The 21,369-nt window shown below is 37.1% G+C and overlaps 1 protein-coding gene across 7 annotated transcripts in view; it reads left to right on the top strand.

Moving 5' to 3' along the window:
• The window catches only part of PRR16 (proline rich 16), a 280,803-nt gene that overhangs the window by 111,244 nt on the left and 148,190 nt on the right, over positions 1 to 21,369 (top strand). For 4 of the 7 annotated variants that reach the window (XR_009600836.1, XR_009600835.1, XR_009600834.1 and 1 more), the window contains one exon: positions 2,204 to 2,299. The exons of the other annotated variants lie outside the window; for them this stretch is intronic. Coding sequence is in view for 1 of the 4 variants with exons in the window: in XM_060416347.1 (XP_060272330.1) it covers positions 2,204 to 2,299 (96 nt within the window). In the remaining 3 variants the exon portion in view is untranslated. The remainder of the gene's footprint in view (positions 1 to 2,203; positions 2,300 to 21,369) is intronic. 7 annotated transcript variants of the gene reach the window in all.

Below are 21,369 nucleotides of genomic sequence, written 5' to 3'. Positions count from 1 at the left end.
TATGGATTTTTGACTATAAGAGGGTAGATACCCCTAACCTCCCTGTTGTTCAAGGATCGACTATGTTTTTACCTCCCCTGCAGGGAAGAGTAAAAAGAGAAAGCAGAGAATTAGTACTTTGCCTTGGACCACACAGCTAGTGAGTGTGACTGTGGCATCATACTTCTACCCCCAGTCTCCAGTGTCTTGGTATGACGAATGAAACAGTAGTGTTCAATGGAAAAGTCTCTATTCCTTTCGTAGGTCCTTAAAGCTGTTTTTTTTTTTTTTTTAATGATTTTTGGGAGTAAACATTCTTTGGGTAGAAGGGGAGAACAGAGACGCATAATTTCCATCAGAAGTGTTAACATAGGGTGATTTTTATCTTTGCTTTGCTTTTCCACTACAGCCTTATAACTTTATAAGTCTGATTTTTGACAACATTGTTAAGGGTATTCATGTAGATTTAATGTGAAATGTGGTTGGAACATTTGATTGCTCTCCTTATTTTTGACTGTTAACTTTGTTAAATGTTCGAATCATAAAATTTTTCAATACTAAGTAACAAATAGTGCTTGCATAATACTATTCATTAGGTTTTTAAATTGATTTTAAGTGTTTTGCTTCCAAACTTTATAATTCATTATTAACAAAAATGTTTCTTCTAATCTGTGTATATGTAATAAAAATGTGGGCAGGTGTTTTTGTTTTTCTTTCATTTTTTTTTTTTAACCAGCAACTAGAAGTACTCCTGGCATATAATTGGTGCTAAGTGAGTATGTCATGAATTGACATTCCTTATAAATGGATGAATGGTGATGTTAAATGCCTTGAGCTTATTCACATGTATACGTTTGCTTTCCTCTACTAAATTTTCAAAGATCTTATTGATGAAGAAAACGTAATAGCATAGGAAGCAGATGGAAGCTGAGAAACATGTGCCTTTCCTCAACATGACCCCAAGCTGGTTCTTTGAGCTACTTCAGGGAGGGTTCTTTCTCATTCATCTCAGCATTCCTAGTACTGACCAAGCATAGTGCTCTTTAAGGAGTGAGAGAATGAGTGAATGATTTTGCCAAGTGGATGACTGGAACCTGTATCCTTAAGTCTTAAGTTATAGCAAGTGTAGTGTTTGGGGAACATGTTACCAAAGTCTTAAGGCAGGATTGAGGGACTGCACACTTGGGGACTGACTGTAACTCATGCACATGGGCTCAGTACTTAGACCTCTCAGGCCATGGACTCTGTCCTCACTGCCCTCTGATACTTGGAGTCCTGACAGTGTCACTGCCAAGAGACCACTCTGCCTCTGTTTTAACCAGATCGGTCATGAGGGGTAGTGTCATCCTTGGTTCCCATGACCTGGAGTATGTTTCTCAGAGGCTGTTCAGTCCATTGGCACCTCATACAACAAGCCGAGGTTTTGTGAGACAGGTCGTCCCTTCAGATATTTCAGGATAGCACTCTCATTTCCACAGGCTCCTCTGTACCGCCACACTACTTGGGAGTATTTGTATCAGCTTTTGTGCAGTTGACTGCCCCTTCTCTCTGATAGGGGTTTTCTCAATGGCTCAGTGGGTAAAGAATCCAACCGCAGTGCAGGAGCCACAGGAGACTCAGGTTCAGTCCCTGGGTCAGGAAGATCCTCTGGAGGAGGACGTGGCAGCCCGCTCCAGTATTCTTGCCTGGAAGATCCCGTGGACAGAGGAGCCTGGTGGAGTACAGTCCATGGGGTTGCAAAGAGTTGGCATAACTGAGCAACTAAGCACATGTCTCTTTTGATTACTGTTTCCAGAGGTGGTCCTCATTTGCCTGTGTTAATAATACGTTGGGCAGCAATACTAAAACAGTATTGATTAATGAATGTGCTTTATGAATGTCACTAGAAAGAAAGTTTCTAGTGACTTGCTCTAGTATTCTATATTCAGAAAGAATAGATTCTCAGGGAGTGTTCTTGACGTCTCGATTGACTGACTGATTTGTCCCATGGCTCTAATGTTTTCATTCACGTTATTTCATCCTTCATGTGCATTTCCTCCATATACACGCTTCATAAGTTAACTCCTCTCTTCCATTCATGTGTTCGTCAGTACAGCCTAGGGCTTCATATTGACTAATGCCCCGCTCCCCACTTCATCATCTCCTGTACCTGTTCAGTTCAATGTGTTTTGGAAAGTCTAAAGTAAATACATTATTTTTAAAAGTTCTCTAATTTTTTTAACAGAAGCTCCATTACCTACTCCCACCTCCCCACATGATGAAACAGGGAAACAGTGCTGCAGGCAGACTGGCAGCAGGACACCAGGAAATGCCCGAGAAGGTCAGCACTGTTTTGCCTGATGTTTACAGGAATTTAGACAACACATAATTGCATTTCTGAGAAACAGGCAAGTCCATGGTATCATTTGTTATTTGAAATATACAGACAAGATACAATTACCAGTTAGATCTCTTTGAATATTAAGGTTATTAAATAATGACCACAGTAACACGATTAGCAATCACACACTAATTATCACCATAGAAATTGTCATATTTTTAGTCTGTGTTTTATATTGAAATTCCATAGAGGAAAATATGTATAATAGTATCATGAAATTCAGCAATGTTTTCTTTGTAACATTTGAAAAATATTTGGAGGAACATTTATGGTGTTCTTCAAATTGCAAAATTTAGCTTTTAAGGTATCAGGATTAACAAGTACATGGTAAAACAGCCATGTTTTCTATGAACAAAACTAGTTTAAATTTTGATAATTATTTTTATTAACTATAGGAAAGTAGTAAGTTTCACCATGAAAATAAAAACAAGATTATATAAATGACATTATTTATAATCAAATATTGAATTAATGTTCATTTTTTTAAAGAAAGTTGATTTTGGGGCTACATAAGACATTAGCAATTTAGGGATAGTCATGCCTTCACCATATGTGACCATAAGAAGGACTATTACTTTTACTAGCTTTGCATTCCTAAAGTGAAAACATGTAAAGTCAGAAATGTTCTTCTGTTGCAGTTTTCTGTTTCTTACCATAAAAGGCTGGCAATAAAGGTTTCGTTGGTGTCTGTTTTTTATATATGAAAGATTATGGGTTTATTAACCCATATTAAGCCTTATTAACCACTGATGCTTCTGGAGCAATAATTTAATGTCATGATTTCTATCTACATAGGACTCTACTTATCATTTAAATATGAAACTAAATTTTTCCACATCTAGATAAATCTGAGAGATGGTTGTGATCAGTCAGTTATTTAATTTGAAGACTGAATTTATTCTATCTAAAACCGAAAATAAAGATGGCTGGATAATGTCAAATAATGAGTATATAGTGACGTGTTTACAATCACTGTTTTTCTTTAAACACTTACATTTATCATTTGGGAATACTCTATTTAAAATTAATTCTTCTGAGTGATATTGGTTTTGTACTTGAAAGCCTGTTAAATAACTTTGCTGCATTCCTATACAGTGACTTCAAGAACTTAGTAAACTATTTTCATTTGTGAGATTGTAGCAATCATACTGTTTTTAACAGTTAGGACTTGTGTCATGCATTAAGTCTTTTTCGTTATGTGCTCTAATTAGAAAATAAGAGGCAATGCTATTTGGAATTTAGCTATGCTTAACTTCTTAATCAAATTCTACTTTAGAGGTAACTAAATTAGAAAGAATAGAGCATATTATAGAAAGTATGGAGTATATTACATAGAGTATAAATGTAAAAATATACTGAAGGAAAGTGAGGGTAAGTTGTTGACTAAGCCAGGATAAAGAGATTTTAAAAATCTGGCTATGTCTATAGTGATAGACAAGATCTATGAAGAAATATTTATAATTTCTGCTTTTATTTTCCCTTCATTCTTTATAAATCATGTGAATTCACCATTTTGCTATGTGACAAATTGGAGAACAAAATATGTGGTGAAGATATAAGAACAGAAATGGAGATTTTTCAAATTCTACCTCTAATGTTAATTTACTTGTTAATATTCTGCAAGTCATTTATTTAATCGGAGTTCCCAAGACCTTCAGCTGACTAAATGGACCAGAGGATTCAGGATTTAGTTTCTGTGTATTCTGTTGACATAAATTTTACAGAAAAAGCGGGGCACTGTAGGCTCAGCATTTTTTAATTGAAATAAAATCTAGATAATCTACGTTGAAACAATATCTGTCTCATTTTAGTGAAGTATTTGCAACCTCTACACATCTGGTGTACTTGTCACATTGTCATAGAACCTCTCAAACTTCATAATGTTTCTATAAAAAATATTCATTTCTAATATTTAACTGTTTCAGCAGAGTTTAGTTGATTAAAAATGGTGAAATCACTGTTGAAGTAATCATAGAGTTGACTAGTAAAATAGTAATATAAAATATGTACTGTCTTTCCATAATAATTGTAGGTACTTCTGATTTTAAAATAAAAGAATTTTTGCTACATTGAGCAAATGAGAAAATCCAACATTTAATGTTGCTATTGAGTTTAAACACACTGCTAGTTCCTGAAGATAAAAAGGAAAAAAAAAAAAAGTCAATTGAGTAGCAGTTGTCACTCAAAATTGCTTGCACATATGCTAGCATACTAATGAAAATTACATATCCAAATAGAAGGAAGGTAGGAAAATTTGGGGGACTGATGAATCTCAGCAACAGGAAAGTTTTTCCTGAGGGTCTTATTTAAAATATAATAAAGCAGTCTTTTTACATCTTAATCATTTTTGTCAAACTCAATAAAGAACAGTTTGAACTAATCTAGTAGATTATTTAATTCATCCATTCATTCCACGTTAATTGCACATGCATTTAGTACTGGGCACCATGCTGGACATAAGCGATGTGACGATTAGTAAGACACAGTTCTGCCCTTGATGTGTTCAGAGTCTACCAGAAGAGTTAAAACATAAACAAGATAAGACAAGTGAATTGGAGGTAAATCAGAGAGAGCATACAAAGTAATTAATTGAGTTTGTGAAACAAGGATGGATGGTTAAAATAGAAGCTAAAATCAATGTGGCTCAGAACCTAAAATAAGTATTAATCATTGGAATTCTGTTGAAGAAATACACAGTGAATTAGCAAGCCATGGCAAAATCTTCTGATTTTGTTAGCAAAATGAAAGGAAGAATAGGAGAAATACCTATGAGAACTTTTACAAGATTGTGCTCATCCAGAAGGAAACAGGGAATGAGACTTCAGTTTATTCATCACAAGATATGGCCTTGAATGTGGTGATGGAGCACAGTAACAAGGCCAGCAGGTGGAGTGCTGAAACAGGAAGGTCAGGTTCATGGTTCTATTGCAGTTCTCCCCCAGATACATGCAAGGGTTGATAACCTTCAGGGGCCTGTGCTTATGAGATGGTGTTGCTTGATTTTGTTGTTAAAACACTGTGGAAATTATTCTAGAGAAGTATAGTTTATATGCAACCTTAGCCAGCAAATAAGTAGTTCTAGGAGCAATGCTATAGGAGAAAAGTGCCAGAAAGTACTTTTTGGTTGCAGTTGTTAGAAGGTTAGCTGTCAAGGTTCTGTGCATAGAAGAGGTGAATTTACATTTCCCTTCTACCTCACTGGCTGTTCCTCCTTAGTGTTTGTGGCTGAACCCTTGCTTCCTTAACATCTAAATGTTACATTGCCCAGATGTTTAGTTTGAGGGCTTGTTTACACATCCGTGCTCACTCGCAGATGCATGGTCTCCTCTCTCCTTCTCCCCACTCTTTCTGTTTCTCTCACACTCTTTTAATTCGCTCCCTATCCTGTCTTCCTCCTCCCCACCGCCAACTCCATGATGATTTCATCTAGTCCCATAGATTGAAACACCAAGTATATGTGAGTGACTGCCAAGTTTTTATCTCTACCTCTAAACTTTTCCCTGAACCCACTCAGTCATCTTCATTGGCTATTTAACAGGCACTTAGATATCAAAAGCAAAACCTAAGAATCAATGCTCAGACCCAGAACTTTCTTGTTTGGTTTCTTCTATATCATGATTTCTTCTGTCATCTAACCAGTTGCCTGGGCCAGAACTCTTGGCATCATTTTTGCTTCCTCCCTTTCATTCACCCCTCATGTCCATTCTTTCAGAAAGCTTAGTCAAGTCTACCTCCAAAGTACATGTTAAATCCTTCTTTGCACCATCTCCACTATGCCCATCTAAGCTATCTTCATCTTTTCATTAGACTGCCTTCATAGAAACTTCTAACCAGATCTTGCTTCTTCCCTTGCCCTCCAATAATTTGTTTTCCTGAGAGCAGCACAAGTATAATTTTTGAAATGTAAAAGGTTTTGTCATCTCACATGAAATACTTGTGTGACTCCCCATTTCATTGAGAGCTCCTTCAGTCTCTTGACCTTGGTTATTTACCTTGTGATCCATCCACTGTGATCTATTCTGAGCCCAGAAATCATCTTCTATTAAGAGTCTGGTGCCCCTGCCCCGCAAGCTGTTCTTTGGGTTCCTTGGGCTGCCCAAGTTCATTCCCTCTTCTGGGCCTCTGCACTTAGCATGCACATAGCTGGCTGCTTCTCTTCTTTTTAGCATCAGTTTCTATGTTACGTTTTTCAGAGGTCCTTTTGCCGACCACCCAGCCTGGGCTCTGGCTGACTGTGTGCCTGCTTCTCACTCCCTCGCCTGCACGCTCCTGTCTTTCATAGTGCTATCTGTGATTTTCTCCACAGCACTTACTACTCTGTGAGATCTTGTTATGCATTTGCCTTCTTATTTGTTGACTCCTGCCTGTCAAATGTAACTTCCTTCAGGGCAGTGGACTGGATCCTTGACGTCTAGAAGAATCATGGCACAATAAGTATGTAGTAAAAAAAAAAAAAAAAGAAAGAAAACTCTCTCTATAGATCCATTTGTTCTTCTTTTTTGCATCTTCAGAGGCTTTAAAGAAGTTACCAAGAAATAAAGTAGCTACAGAGAGCTGAAGAAATGTCTTACATGCTACTCCGATACTGTCTTCTTAGAACAAAGCATGGAAAATGTGCATTTCTTAGAACTTGGCATTCCATATTTTCACAACTTTTGTAGTCTTTAAATCTAGTACTTCTTGCATGATTTCCTTTTTGGTACTTAAAAGGCCGTATGTCAAAATAGAATTTGATTTGCAGAAACTTAATGTTAGCACTTTGTTTTTTTTTTTTTTTTAGTTTTTTATTAAGTATACAATAGGAAGAAAACAATTTAAAAAAATGTACTGCTCACTCACAAACAACACATTTTATATCTTAGAATGAGATATTAATGTACGAATGATCCTTTGATGGAAAAATGAAAAGCAATATGAAGTAGTGTTTGACTGCAGATCCATTTTGTTGTTTTCAAGTATTTACAGAATATATCACCATTTGAAAATGTGCTGTCCCTGCAGTTACTTTAGGACAGGGAAGAAAGAAAAAAGTTCTAATCATCATACTACTTACTAAAGGGAAGAAGAGACATACGAAAGTGAAAAGGTATTAGAATAATAAAAGTATCAAGAGTTAACATAAACACATTGTGATGAATAAATCATATCTGCCTCCCTAGATTTTGCTTGGTAGGTTTATGTAATATTTATTTCCTAGTTTGCTCCTACTATTAGGGATTCTACATGTGTAAGTGAAATGATCGCCTGCGACCCTGTGGAAGACAGCTGTGTATAACTGCTGAAATATGAATTCTGGGTTTAGAATGCCTAAATCTGAAGCCCAGCCTCACCTCTTAATATCTGTGTGCTCTGGTATATTACTTAGTTCTTCTTTTGTAAAATGAGAATTAACAAATTAATACTCGCCTTTTGGAGTTGTTTTGGGCATTCCATAAGATAAAACATGTAGAACATAATGTTTGGGGGCATGATAAGCCCCTAATAATACTAATAAATGTTACTCTATTTATTATCTTCTTGAAACTTATTCATGCTGTCATATGTTATTAACTGTCATCTTTCTCATAACTCAGACCTCAGAGGTTGTATTGGAATAAGGTTTCATCAGAAGAATAAGAAATGTTTGCATTAGCATGTTTTGGATTGCTTAGATGTCTGGAGCAATTCTTAGCATTTTACAGTCAATATAGGTAAAAAAGCTATTATGGAGGAAAAAAGCAGATTCCATTATTGTAATAGTTTAATAAATGCTGCATTGAACAAATTTAGTTTATATCCATCAGAACTTTAAAAAGCCTTTAAAATATTACTATAGAGCTGCATTTCATTTATCTGTAGGTTTCTCTTTCACAAGTATGTACCTAATAATTGTGTAATTAAAGAGTTTAAAATGTGTATATGAACCATGATCTTCCAAGAATGATATAAATCACACTAGATTTTTAAAAATTGGGGATGTTTTCTCAGAGGGTGTACTACTCTGTCAATTCACAATGAGAATGATTGGTTACAAAGAGTATGTTCATATGGTCAGCTTAGGGAGCCTTCCTAATGTTTAAAGACCTCTTCTGTGAACTTGAAAAGCTTGACTTTTTCAGCATTACGTTTACATAAAATGGATGAGAGTTTAAGATGAAACTGAAAGTGGAATATAACTTGCCATGTTTCACTTATCTTTGTAAGAAGCATTTCTCTGTGGCTTAAGTTCAGTTCAGTTCAGTTCAGTCACTCAGTTGTGTCCGACTCTTTGCGACCCCATGAATCGCAGCATGCCAGGCCTCCCTGTCCATCACCAACTCCCGAAGTTCACCCAAACTCATGTCCATCAAGTCGGTGATGCCATCCAGCCATCTCATCCTCTGTTGTCCCCTTCTCCTCCTGCCTCCAATCCCTCCCAGCATCAGGGTCTTTAACAATGAATCAACTCTTCTCATGAGGTGGCCAAAGTATTGTAGTTTCAGCTTTAGCATTAGTCCTTCCAATGAACACCCAGGACTGATCTCCTTTAGGATGGACTGGTTGGACCTCCTTGCAGTTCCAGGGACTCTCAAGAGTCTTCTCCAACACCACAGTTCAAAAGCATCAATTCTTCGGCACTCAGCTTTCTTCAAAGTCCAACTCTCACATCCATACATGACTACTGGAAAAACCATGGCCTTGACTAGACGGACCTTTGTTGGCAAAGTAATGTCTCTGCTTTTTAATATGCTATCTTGTAGGCCAAATAGTCTGATTGAAGAAAATGGGTCTATGTGGCAAACAAAACTGATTGTGCTTCTACTTGTCTTTTCTGGGAATACATCCACTTCCGTCAGATATTTCTGTCTTCCAGCAAAAGGAGCAGCAAAGCATAGTGGCGTAAACCAAACACTACACCCAGGTTGCTTGGTTTGAAACTCAGCTTTATACTTACAAGCTAGGTGATCCTGGTTAAATTACTCAACTTTTCTGTGCCTTGATTATCTGATCCAAAGTTGAGGCTAATAGAGTGGCTAAGAGAGTGGCTAATAGAGTGGTTATAAAGATGAAATGAGTTACTATTTTTAAAGAATTCAGAACCGTTCCTGGCCCATAATATGCACTATATATTATTAAATAATTAAATTAAGCTGGAGAAGCCATTCCATTGCCTTTTCTATTTATTTATTTTTAAAATTCATTAATTAATTTTACTTGGAGGCTAATTACTTTACAATATTGTGGTGGGTTTTGTCATATATTGACATGAATCAGCCACGGGTGGACATGTGTCCTTCCATCCTAAGCTATTTATTTTTTATTCTTTTCCTTCTGTCATGAGTCGAATGTTACATTCAAGAGGATGTGAGAGCAGGAAGAATGGTCTTCCTATGGTAAATCTTACTCTGCTTTTTCTCTGAATCCAGCAAGAGATCTTGAAGCAAGAGGTCAATAGATAATATTCCCCATCCAATGACTATATGGTAATGGCCAGACAGGAAAATAGGTATTTTGCTATACCTCATATAAAAACATGCAGTGTCTGTGCTTGATAATTATACTGTATTAATCAAAAATAAGAGTTGCATCTCTTAGTGGGAAAGCGTTGTCGATGTTGTTCAGTCACTCAGTTGTGTCCGACTCTTTGTTACCCAATGGACTGCAGCACACCAGGCTTCCCTGTCCATCACCATCTCCGGGAGCTCACTCAAACTCATGTCCATCGAGTTGGTGATACCATCCGACCATCTCATCCCCTGTCATCCCCTTCTCTTCCTGCCTTCAATATTTCCCAGCATCAGGGTCTTTTCTAATGAATCAGCTCTTCGCCTCAAGTGGCCATAGTATTGGAACTTCAGTTTCAGCATCAGTCCTTCCAGTGAATATTCAGGACTGATTTCCTTTAAGATTGACTGGTTGAGTGGGAAAATAGATTCAAAAATCTTCTAAACATTTTAACAGCAGTAGTGAAAGTGAAGTCACTCAGTCGTGTCCGACTCTTTGTGACCCCATGGACTGTAGCCCACCAGGCTCCTCAATCCATGCAATTTTCTAGGCAAGAATACTGGAGTGGGTTGCCATTTCCTTCTCCAGGTGATCCTCCCGACCCAGGGATCGAACCCGGGTCTGCTGCATTGCAGGCAGACGCTTTACCATCTGAGCCACCAGGGAAGTCAAAAAATATTTAATGATGATTTAGTACACAATTCTAATTATAATAGTTAACATCTAGTAAGCACTTCGCTAAGTGTCTTTTGCAGCATCTTATCTTTAGTATAAAGGCTTCCTTGGTGGTTCAGATGGTCAAGAACCGGCCCACAATCCAGGAGACTTGGGTTGGAAAGATCCTCTGGAGAAGGGAATGGCTACCCACTCCAGTGTTCTTGCCTGGAGAATCCCATGGACATAGGAGCCTGGTGATGGGGTCCATGGGGCCACAAAGAGTCACACACAACTGAGTGACTCACACTCTCACTATAAATTCATAGTGGAGCCACCGTCATTATCCCCATTCTACAGTGAAGGAAACCAAGGAAGTTAATGAAGAACCCGCCTAATTTATTTTTTTAAATTTTTTTAAAATTTATTTATTTATTTTTTAAATTAATTAATTAATTTTTTTAAGTTTTTTATTTTTAAATTTTAATATCTTTAATTCTTACATGCGTTCCCAAACATGAACACCCCCTCCCACCTCCCTCCCCATAACATCTAAAATATATGAAGTCAAATTGGTCTACAGACCCCAAGGAACCAGACTCTAGAATCTGTGCTCTTAACCACATTACAAATTCTCTCTCTCTTCACCTGGAAACTTTAGAACAATGGAGCACCTGGAAAGTCTAAATTTATGGTTTGTGTATCTGAGAACCAATTTCCCCAAGGCTGAGTAAGCACTATTTGTGTGTGTGTGTGTATGTATATACACACACATATATCCATAAAACTGGATTATGATGTCCAAGGCAGCACTACTCATAATAGCCCTAAATGGAAGTAATTCAAATGTTCATCAACTGATATTAGATAAACAAAACATGAACTATACATTTAATAGAATATTATTGAGCAATAAAAATTAACAAACTCCTTTTCTGAGGTATGCTGAGGAAAAGAAATGCTAAGTAAAGAAGGCAGATAGAAAAGACTACGTAGTGTATAATTTTACTTATATGAAATATCCGTAAAAAGCAAAGTGATAGAATAGGATAGTAGAGTATTGGCGACCTGGGACTAGGAGTTATAATAGGGATTGACTGTAAAGGATCATGAGAGGTTTCTGGGGGGCAATGGACATTTATGGTGATGGTTTCACAAATCTGTAAATTTACTAAAGATCGTTTGCTAAAAGAATTCTCCATTTATTTTATTTTATTTTTTTAATTTTAGTTTTTTATTTTTTAAATTTTAAAATCTTTAATTCTTACATGCATTCCCAAACATGAACCCCCTCCCACCTCCCTCCCCATAACATCTTTCTGGGTCATCCCCATGCACCAGCCCCAAGCATGCTGCATCCTGCGTCAGACATAGACTGGCGATTCAATTCACATGATAGTATACATGTTAGAATGTCATTCTCCCAAATCATCCCACCCTCTCCCTCTCCCTCTGAGTCCAAAGGTCCGTTATACACATCTGTGTCTCTTTCCCTGTCTTGCATACAGGGTCGTCATTGCCATCTTCCTAAATTCCATATATATGTGTTAGTATACTGTATTGGTGTTTTTCTTTCTGGCTTACTTCACTCTGTATAATCGGCTCCAGTTTCATCCATCTCATCAGAACTGATTCAAATGAATTCTTTTTAACGGCTGAGTAATACTCCATTGTGTATATGTACCACAGCTTTCTTATCCATTCATGTGCTGATGGACATCTAGGTTGATTCCATGTCCTGGCTATTATAAACAGTGCTGCAATGAACATTGGGGTACATGTGTCTCTTTCAATTCTGGTTTCCTCGGTGTGTATGCCCAGCAGTGGGATTGCTGGGTCATAAGGTAGTTCTATTTGCAATTTTTTAAGGAATCTCCACACTGTTCTCCATAGTGGCTGTACTAGTTTGCATTCCCACCAACAGTGTAGGAGGGTTCCCTTTTCTCCACACCCTCTCCAGCATTTATTGCTTGCAGATTTTTGGATCGCAGCCATTCTGACTGGTGTGAATCCTCTACATGGAAAACCCTAAAGACTCCACCAGAAAATTACTAGAGCTAATCAATGAATATAGTAAAGTTGCAGGATATAAAATCAACACACAGAAATCCCTTGCATTCCTATACACGAATAATGAGAAAGTAGAAAAGAAATTAAGGAAACAATTCCATTCACCATTGCAACGAAAAGAATAAAATACTTAGGAATATATCTACCTAAAGAAACTAAAGACCTATATATAGAAAAACTATAAAACACTGATGAAAGAAATCAAAGAGGACACTAATAGATGGAGAAATATACCATGTTCATGGATTGGAAGAATCAATATGGTGAAAATGAGTATACTACCCAAAGCAATTTACAAATTCAATGCAATCCCTATCAAACTACCAGCCACATTTTTCACAGAACTAGAACAAATAATTTCAAGATTTGTATGGAAATACAAAAACCTCGAATAGCCAAAGCAATCTTGAGAAAGAAGAATGGAACGGGAGGAATCAACTTGCCTGACTTCAGGCTCTACTACAAAGCCACAGTCATCAAGACAGTATGGTACTGGCACAAAGACAAACATATAGATCAATGGAACAAAATAGAAAGCCCAGAGATAAATCCACACACATATGGACACCTTATCTTTGACAAAGGAGGCAAGAATATACAATGGAGTAAAGACAATCTCTTTAACAAGTGGTGCTGGGAAAACTGGTCAACCACTTGTAAAAGAATGAAACTAGATCACTTTCTAACACCGCACACAAAAATAAACTCAAAATGGATTAAAGATCTAAATGTAAGATCAGAAACTATAAAACTCCTAGAGGAGAACATAGGCAAAACACTCTCAGACATAAATCACAGCAGGATCCTCTATGATCCACCTCCCAGAATTCTGGAAATAAAAGCAAAAATAAACAAATGGGATCTAATTAAAATTAAAAGCTTCTGCACAACAAAGGAAAATATAAGCAAGGTGAAAAGACAGCCTTCTGAATGGGAGAAAATAATAGCAAATGAAGCAACTGACAAAACAACTAATCTCAAAAATATACGGATGGCTAACAAACACATGAAAGATGCTCAACATCACTCATTATTAGAGAAATGCAAATCAGAATTCTCCATTTAAATGGTGAATTTTATCTTATGTAAATTATTTCTCAATAATGCTGTTAGTAAGAGACAAACTGGATTATGGCTTAGAAATTTAATGTCTTGGACCATACTTTTGTGATAAGGTAGACTGAAAATCAAATTCAGAAGTTTATAATCCATTGTAATTTTTATGTTTGTCTGCTTTCCATAATTTAATGAATAAAAGATAAAACATGAGTTTTTATATTTAACATAAAAAAGAAATTGGCAATAAAGTAGACAGTGTTATTTATTTAGAATTCTGTTCAGTTATAATTTCCCTTTGATGTGATAAATGGAGTATCGGACTTTAGAAAGAAATTAGAAATTAGATGTCTCTTCAGATGAAACTGTTCAAATAGGCGTTGCATCATGGTATTAAGTTCATGTATAGAGTAATATCTACACAGGTAGCAGAAACCTACTACCTGCACCCTGGGCACTACCTGTGCTGGTGTAGTTCATCGATAACACTGCCTTATAGTCATTACCCAGTTTCACTATGTTCTATCCTCTGATTTTCAGCTTATTTCTCCTTTGAGGTGTGTAAGCCATTCACTTATCTTTTCCCCCATTTTGAAGATAAGACAACAGAGACCTACAAGGGTTAAGCCCAAGTCAAGTAGCTTTAATGTGTCTGATGTGGACCTAGTACCCAGTTTTCCTGAACACATAATCCAAATGTGATCCTAATACTCAGTACTTTTTGTTTGAAATAGATATTTAATAAGTACTGTTTGATGAGTTTTGTAGATCTATATTAGATATCATAGCTGGGTTCCTAAGTGGTTTCATTACTATCATCTTATAAGAGTCTGTTAACATCATGTAGTAAGTTGGGACTGCAAATGGTACAGGTCTAAAATATGACTTGTAACTAATACATTATAATAGTGTTTGATGTACATTATCAATTATAATGAGCAGATGGAGAAAAGTATGATGCCCCATCACAGCACCCTTTAAAAATAATGTTCCGAAGAGCATCATTTTTCATTCCTGAACTTTGGAAAGGATTATAGATTATTTAAATATAGTACTGGCTTACCATACATCAAAACAAGAGAAGAGAGACACACTGCTGCTTTTACAAAAGGTAGCATTTTGCTCTGATGTATCTCCAAGTTATTCCTCCCCAGGAATGTTCTGAATGGCGCACATCCTGATGCTTAAAAGCATCTCAGTCCAGTACTTATGGGCTCAACGACTTATTGTTAAAGACAGATTTGTCAAAAGCTCACAAATCCATTTTCTTCCTTTTTAGTCCCTCTCTTAAAAGAAATAAAATAACTGTAATGGGTTTTGTTGTTGTTTAAAACAATATCTCTTGATCTACTCTTAGTACAATTATATTTCTTAACTATAGCACCTTTCTGTTGTCCTGATTCTGCTGGTTATATATCCTCTTTTAGCAGCAACATGGACCTTATAATCATTTCTTCAGTTGTTCTGTTATCTTTTTGTGAATTTGTGTTCCTTACACACAAAGATGGATTGTTCCCTAGAAGGCTGAATGTCAAGCCTGGATGCTTTGTTTTTTATTTGCAGTCCTCTTGTTTTCACTTCATATTTTTTTGCCTTCAGAAACCGTTGTGCTGACAGCAAGGGAACAAAGATGCATATCTTTTTTTCTGAAAACAGTATGCATGGGAAGCATGTAAACATTTTTCTGGTTACATTTATTTTACTTTCAAGATGGTTGTTTTTTAGGTATAAGTGAGACTGAGTGGGGTGGACTTAATATAAAGCACATGTATTGGCAAGTTTGCAGACACTTGTTAGAACTCTCTCCGCATATGTTGAATAATGGATTGTTTCTGTTATGTGCTTTTGGCAAAGCCCAGAACTTGTGCCTTTTAAAGTCTAGGAAACGTGTAAGTTTATCGGAACTCTCTACCTGCCTAAGGCTGTAAAGGGGAAAGGACTTAACGTGTAGGCAAAAGAGATTGGACTTCTCTAGAATAAAGCAGATTTTTATCTTCTGTTTTGTAAAGTTATATGTTTCTTTCCCAACCAACAGTAAGCATCTTAAAGGCAGGAACCTGACTTTCATTGTTGAATTCCTTCAACTTGTTTGAAGTCCACACTTGTTTTCTTGCTCTTTCAGTTCAGTTTAGTTCAGTTCAGTCGTGTCTGACTCCTTGCGACCCCCACGAATCGCAGCTCGCCAGGCCTCCCTGTCTTTAGAAACTACACTTGCTTTTTTACATGCATGCTTGCTTTATGCAATGTATGGTTCTAAAATGCAAATTTAACATGCCTTAGCATAGTTTCTATAAGCTTCTTGACCAACAAAAGGATCTTAGAATGTTTTAATTCTGCTCACTACTTTATCGTCCAATAGTTTAGATCCATTATGGTTTGTGTGCCCTAAAGAGGTCATTATTATTGTTACTCGCTATACTGACAATGCTTATTTATATTTTCTGATGCTTCCTGGTACCTTCCCTTACCATTGCGTCTCAGTTCTTTTTGGGTCAGTTTCCATATTCCTAAAATATGTCCTCTAGTTCTTAAGAACCCGGAAGGACACAAGAAGCTGGTACAAGAAGCTGATAGTTTTTGCTCCATGTTAGATCATTTACTGGACATAAGATTCTCTGAAAATTAGTTACTTCTTGTACCAAGAAGCTGGTACAAGAAGCTGATTGTTTTTTTCCTTCATGTTAGATCATTTACTGGGCATAAGATTCTACGAAAAATTGTTACTTCCAATCAGCCTTTTAATAATATTAATCCATTATCTTCTGGTTTCGACTGTGGCATTTGAACAGTCTAAAATCAACCATCTGCAAAGCGTTGATTCTTTAGAAGTTAATCTGTTTTTTTTTCCTCTCTGTTTTTAAGCTCTTCTCTATTCTTTGGTCATTGGTCATTCCATTTTGATGACTCAGATTTGCATTTTATTTTCAAATCACATTCACATCTCATTTCCCCCTCTGTCAGAGGATTTGTGTTTTTCAGCAATTCTGGAAAACTCTCAGCCATTCTTCCTTTAAATACTCATTTATTCTCATTTTCTTTATTTTCATTTATGTTGTCTCCTTCCCTCCCTCCCCTCTCTCTCGGAACTTTTATTACACCTTGTTCCTTCCTATTCTATCATCTACATCTCTTAAATTTTTAATGTTTTAAAAATCTTATACATTTTTCTGCTTTGTTCGTTCGTGTGTTTCTCTAGTTAACTGTTTTCCTCATTGCTGTTATTTCGTTGCTAATGTGTGTCTGACTCTTCATGACGCTATGGACTGCAGCCCTCCAGGTTCCTCTGTCCTCTGCTATCTCCTGGAGTTTGCTCAAATTTATGTCCATTGACTCAGTGATGCTATTTAACTATCTCATCCTCTCTCATCCCCTTCTCCTCTGGTCCTCAATCTTTCCCAGCATCAGGGTCTTTTCCAATGAGCCAGCTCTTTGCATCAGGTTGCCAGTGTATTGGGGTTTTCCTCATTAACTGTGTTTAATTTGATATTTAATTTGCTTATAAGCTTATTTATATTTATATGCATTATTTTATTGTATGCTTATTTTTTAATTATTTAGTAACTTTAAATGTGTTTATTTCATAATTTACCTTTTAGAATTTTATTTATTATTATTTTGGTTGTTCTCATGACATGAGGGATCTTAGTTCTGCTGCTGCTGCTGCTGCTAAGTCGCTTCAGTCATGCCCCACTCTGTGCGACCCCAAAGAAGGCAGCCGACCAGGCTCCTCTGCCCATGGGATTCTCCAGGCAAGAATACTGGATTGGGTTGCCATTTCCTTCTCTAATGCATGCATGCATGCAAAGTCACTTCAGTCATGTCTAACTCTCTGCAACCCTATGGACAGCAGCCCACCAGGCTCCTGCTACCACAGATCAAACCTTTGTACCCTACATTGGGAGCATAGTCTTAACTACTGAGCCTTAGGGGAAAGTCCCTCACCGTTTATCTTTTGTTATTAATATCAAGTGTTTGGGTTTCTAATCCTGCTGGTGTGCTCTGTTCTCTCAGTTTTAGTGGTTTGTTTCTTTATGTATTTTGTCACTTTTTTGTTATAAAGTCATCTGAATCTTTAAAATCTCCTATGGTCTGACTGACCTCTATTTTTTTTCCAGAGGCTTCTGTGCTATCACTAGCTCACTGCTAGACATCTGCTAAGTCACTTAGTCGTGTCCAGCTCTTTGTGACCCCATGGACTGTTGCCTGCTAGGCTTCTCTATCCATGGGATTCTCCAGACAAGAATACGGGATTGGGTAGCCTTTCTTGTCTCCAGGGGATCGTCCTGACCCAGGGATCGAACCCCAGTCTCCTGTATTGCAGAAAGATTCTCTATCTTCTGAGCCACAAGGAAAGCCCCACTTCTAGACAGGCTTTTATAATTCCCTGCTTTGGGACTGCCATGTTGTTCAGATGCTATATGTTTAAATCCAAAACCCAGGTGAAGTGTTTTAAAAGTTACCAAAAAGACCACTTTGTTTCCCTTGACCTGTGGTGCAGAAGCATGTCCCTGTCTCCTACTTTTAAGGAGATGGTTATTTTTTCCTTGCCTGACTCTTTGCAGAGATTCAGCTCTTCTCAGATCCTGCTTTGATGCAGGTGTCACTACCTCATTATCTGTGATCTCTGTGGGCGCCAAGCCCCAAACCACTTGATTACTTAGACAGTCACCTTGCGAAGGGTTTGTTTCTCTGCCAGTGCGTGTTAGCTTACTTTTCTGTTTCTGGCACCTGAACAGTCCCTTTTCTTTTTGAGCAAATCTGAATGTATGTTTTAGAGAAGTTTCAGGTTTTCCAGTCCATCTAGTCTGGTATATTGTGACAAAGAGAAGTCTCCCATACCCCCAACCCCCATTGTTTAACTATGGTTTTCCTAATGGTCAGTGTTCACCCACAAATACACAGATATTTAATGTTTGGATTTGACTCATCCAAACATTAAATGAAGAAGCAAATGACAATAGAATAGGCAGATGATGAAGATTTATTTAAAACATAAAATTTCACAGGGGATTTACTAGATTCCAAATGAAAAAGACCTCATCTTTGTATATCCTTTATATATCACCATAATAAAGTAAGAGCAGATAATTTAAAACAATTCTGGGGCAAATTCAGAGCCCTAATTTTATATGTACATATGTAAGCTGACTCATGTGAAAAGACTCGGCTGCTGGGAAAGACTGAAGGTGGGAGGAGAAGGGGATGACAGAGGATGAGGTGGTTGGATGGCTTCACCAACTCAATGGGCATGAGTTTGAGTAAACTCCAGGAGTTGGTGATGGACAGGGAGGCCTGTCATGCTGCAGTCCACAGGGTCGGAAAGAATTGGACACGACTGAGTGACTGAACTGATGTTATAATAACCTGGAATACTCCTTTTCTACTGAGCATGAAAAGAAATAGATGTGAAGGAAAGCAGATTACCATTTGAGTGTTGCTTTTTTCTGTCTGTTTTTCCTGTTAGATGAATCTACTTCCTCTGCCTTTATGTCATCCTGTTTTTTGTTGGTTTTTTTTCTGCTTTCAACTGATTCTATCCCACACGCTTTTAAAAAAGAACTCTCTCAAAAGAAAGTCTCATTTAGCAGTTTTATTGTTGGCTTGCTTTGAAATGAATGCAAAGTAACACATAAAGGCAAAAAAAAAACAAAACCTTGAGATACTGTAATAATATTATGTCATCCTCTTTCTTAGAAATTTTAGCCTGATTCATTAATCATTCATTAACTCATCGTCCAGTGTTAGTAGGCAGCATAGTAACTCTTTTGTTTATTTTTTTAGTTTTTTTTTAATTTTAATTTTTACTTTATTTTACTTTACAATACTGTATTGGTTTTGCCATACATTGACATGAATCCACCACGGGTGTTACATGCGCTCCCAAACATGAACCGCCCCCACATAGAAATATTTAATATAGAAATAGCATAACAGACAGGTTATTTTACCAAAGTCATCCATAAAGTTATTAGCAATGTGTTATTTTCAAACACATATATATGAAAAAGCTGTCTGAACACTGTATTTGACCCAATATTTTTAGGAAATTTTATGACAGAGAAGTTAGAAGAATATCATAATGGTAATCGCTAAAAAGCCTCTTGATGAAAGTGAAAGAGGAGAGTGAAAAAGTTGGCTTAAAGCTCAACATTCAGAAAACGAAGATCATGGCATCTGGTCCCATCACTTCATGGGAAATAGATGGGGAAACAGTAGTAACAGTGTCAGACTTTATTTTTGGGGGCTCCAAGATCACTGCAGATGGTGACTGCAGCCATGAAATTAAAAGACGCTTACTCCTTGGAAGAAAAGTTATGACCAACCTAGACAGTATATTCAAAAGCAGAGACATTACTTTGCCGACTAAGGTCCGTCTAGTTAAGGCTATGTTTTTCCCAGTGGTCATGTATGGATGTGAGAGTTGGACTGTGAAGAAGGCTGAGCGCCGAAGAATTGATGCTTTTGAAGTGTGGTGTTGGAGAAGACTCTTGAGAGTCCCTTGGACTGCAAGGGGATCCAACCAGTCCATTCTGAAGGAGATCAGCCCTGGGATTTCTTTGGAAGGAATGATGCTAAAGCTGAAACTCCAGTACTTTGGCCACCTCATGCGAAGAGTTGACTCATTGGAAAAATTCTGATGCTGGGGGGGATTGAGGGCAGGAGGAGAAGAGGACGACAGAGGATGAGATGGCTGGATGGCATCACTGACTCGATGGGCGTGAGTCTGAGTGAACTCTGGGAGATGGTGATGGACAGGGAGGCCTGGCGTGCTGCAATTCATGGGGTCACAGAGTCGGACACGACTGAGCGACTGAACTGAACTGAACTGAACTGAATCAGTAAAAGATAAAACTGTGAACCAGGCACTGTCCCAGGACTTCCTGTTTAAGTCCTCATTTAGTTCCAACAAGTCCATGAAATTCTCTTAAAATCCCACATAAAGACAAGGTTTGGTGAGAGGTCAGGCTCCTTCTCAAAGTTGTGTAGCTAGGAGACAGTGAAGCTGGGACTAGCGACCATTGTATCTGCAGTCTGACTCCACAATCTAACTGTGAACTACTGCTCTGAACTGTCTCTGGCTTCACGTACACACACACACACACACTCATACACACATATACTCTGTCTCCAATATACACATCCAACACACATCCCCAAAATAAAAGGAGTCTGTGGTGTAAAATTTATCGTAGAAATAACTCGGCCTCTATCTATCTTCCTATCTCTCTATCTGATTAGTAAGAAAGGGGCACGCTCTCATTCATTTTATAATAATGACCCCCATATAGTGGACTATTTGGTCAGTGGCAAATGCTCCAATCCTAATGAAAGATGTTATTTCAGAGGCACTGTGGTTTGTGTTTCATTGGATTAAAGCCAAGATCTTACCCATGTAGTTCAGTTCAAGGACTTCTAAAATCATTATAACTCTTGCTTCGTTGTTATTGGAAAATAACAGATTTTATTTCAAACTTCACTATCTAGTGATTTAATTCAACATCTGTGCTTCCAACTAACTCAAAACAGGCAATGAATGACATTTATCATTATTCAGTAACTTATTTTTTGGTGCTTAGCCATTTTATACATGATGAACTTTTAATCAATATAAGCTTTAATTATGATGTTGGATTCAATTAATATATTTTTATTTTTAAATTAAAAAAAATTTAGTTTATTATAGTTATAGTATTTGTTTATATCATGTAATTATCTGGAAAGAAACAAAATTATAATCAGTTTAATACTAAAAAGTTTATAAAAAA

The sequence above is a fragment of the Ovis aries genome, chromosome 5 (assembly GCF_016772045.2).
Source record: "Ovis aries strain OAR_USU_Benz2616 breed Rambouillet chromosome 5, ARS-UI_Ramb_v3.0, whole genome shotgun sequence".
Taxonomy (NCBI): Eukaryota; Metazoa; Chordata; class Mammalia; order Artiodactyla; family Bovidae; genus Ovis; species Ovis aries.
Note: the sequence above shows the minus strand (reverse complement) of the source record. Positions and strands in the feature narration are given on the sequence as shown.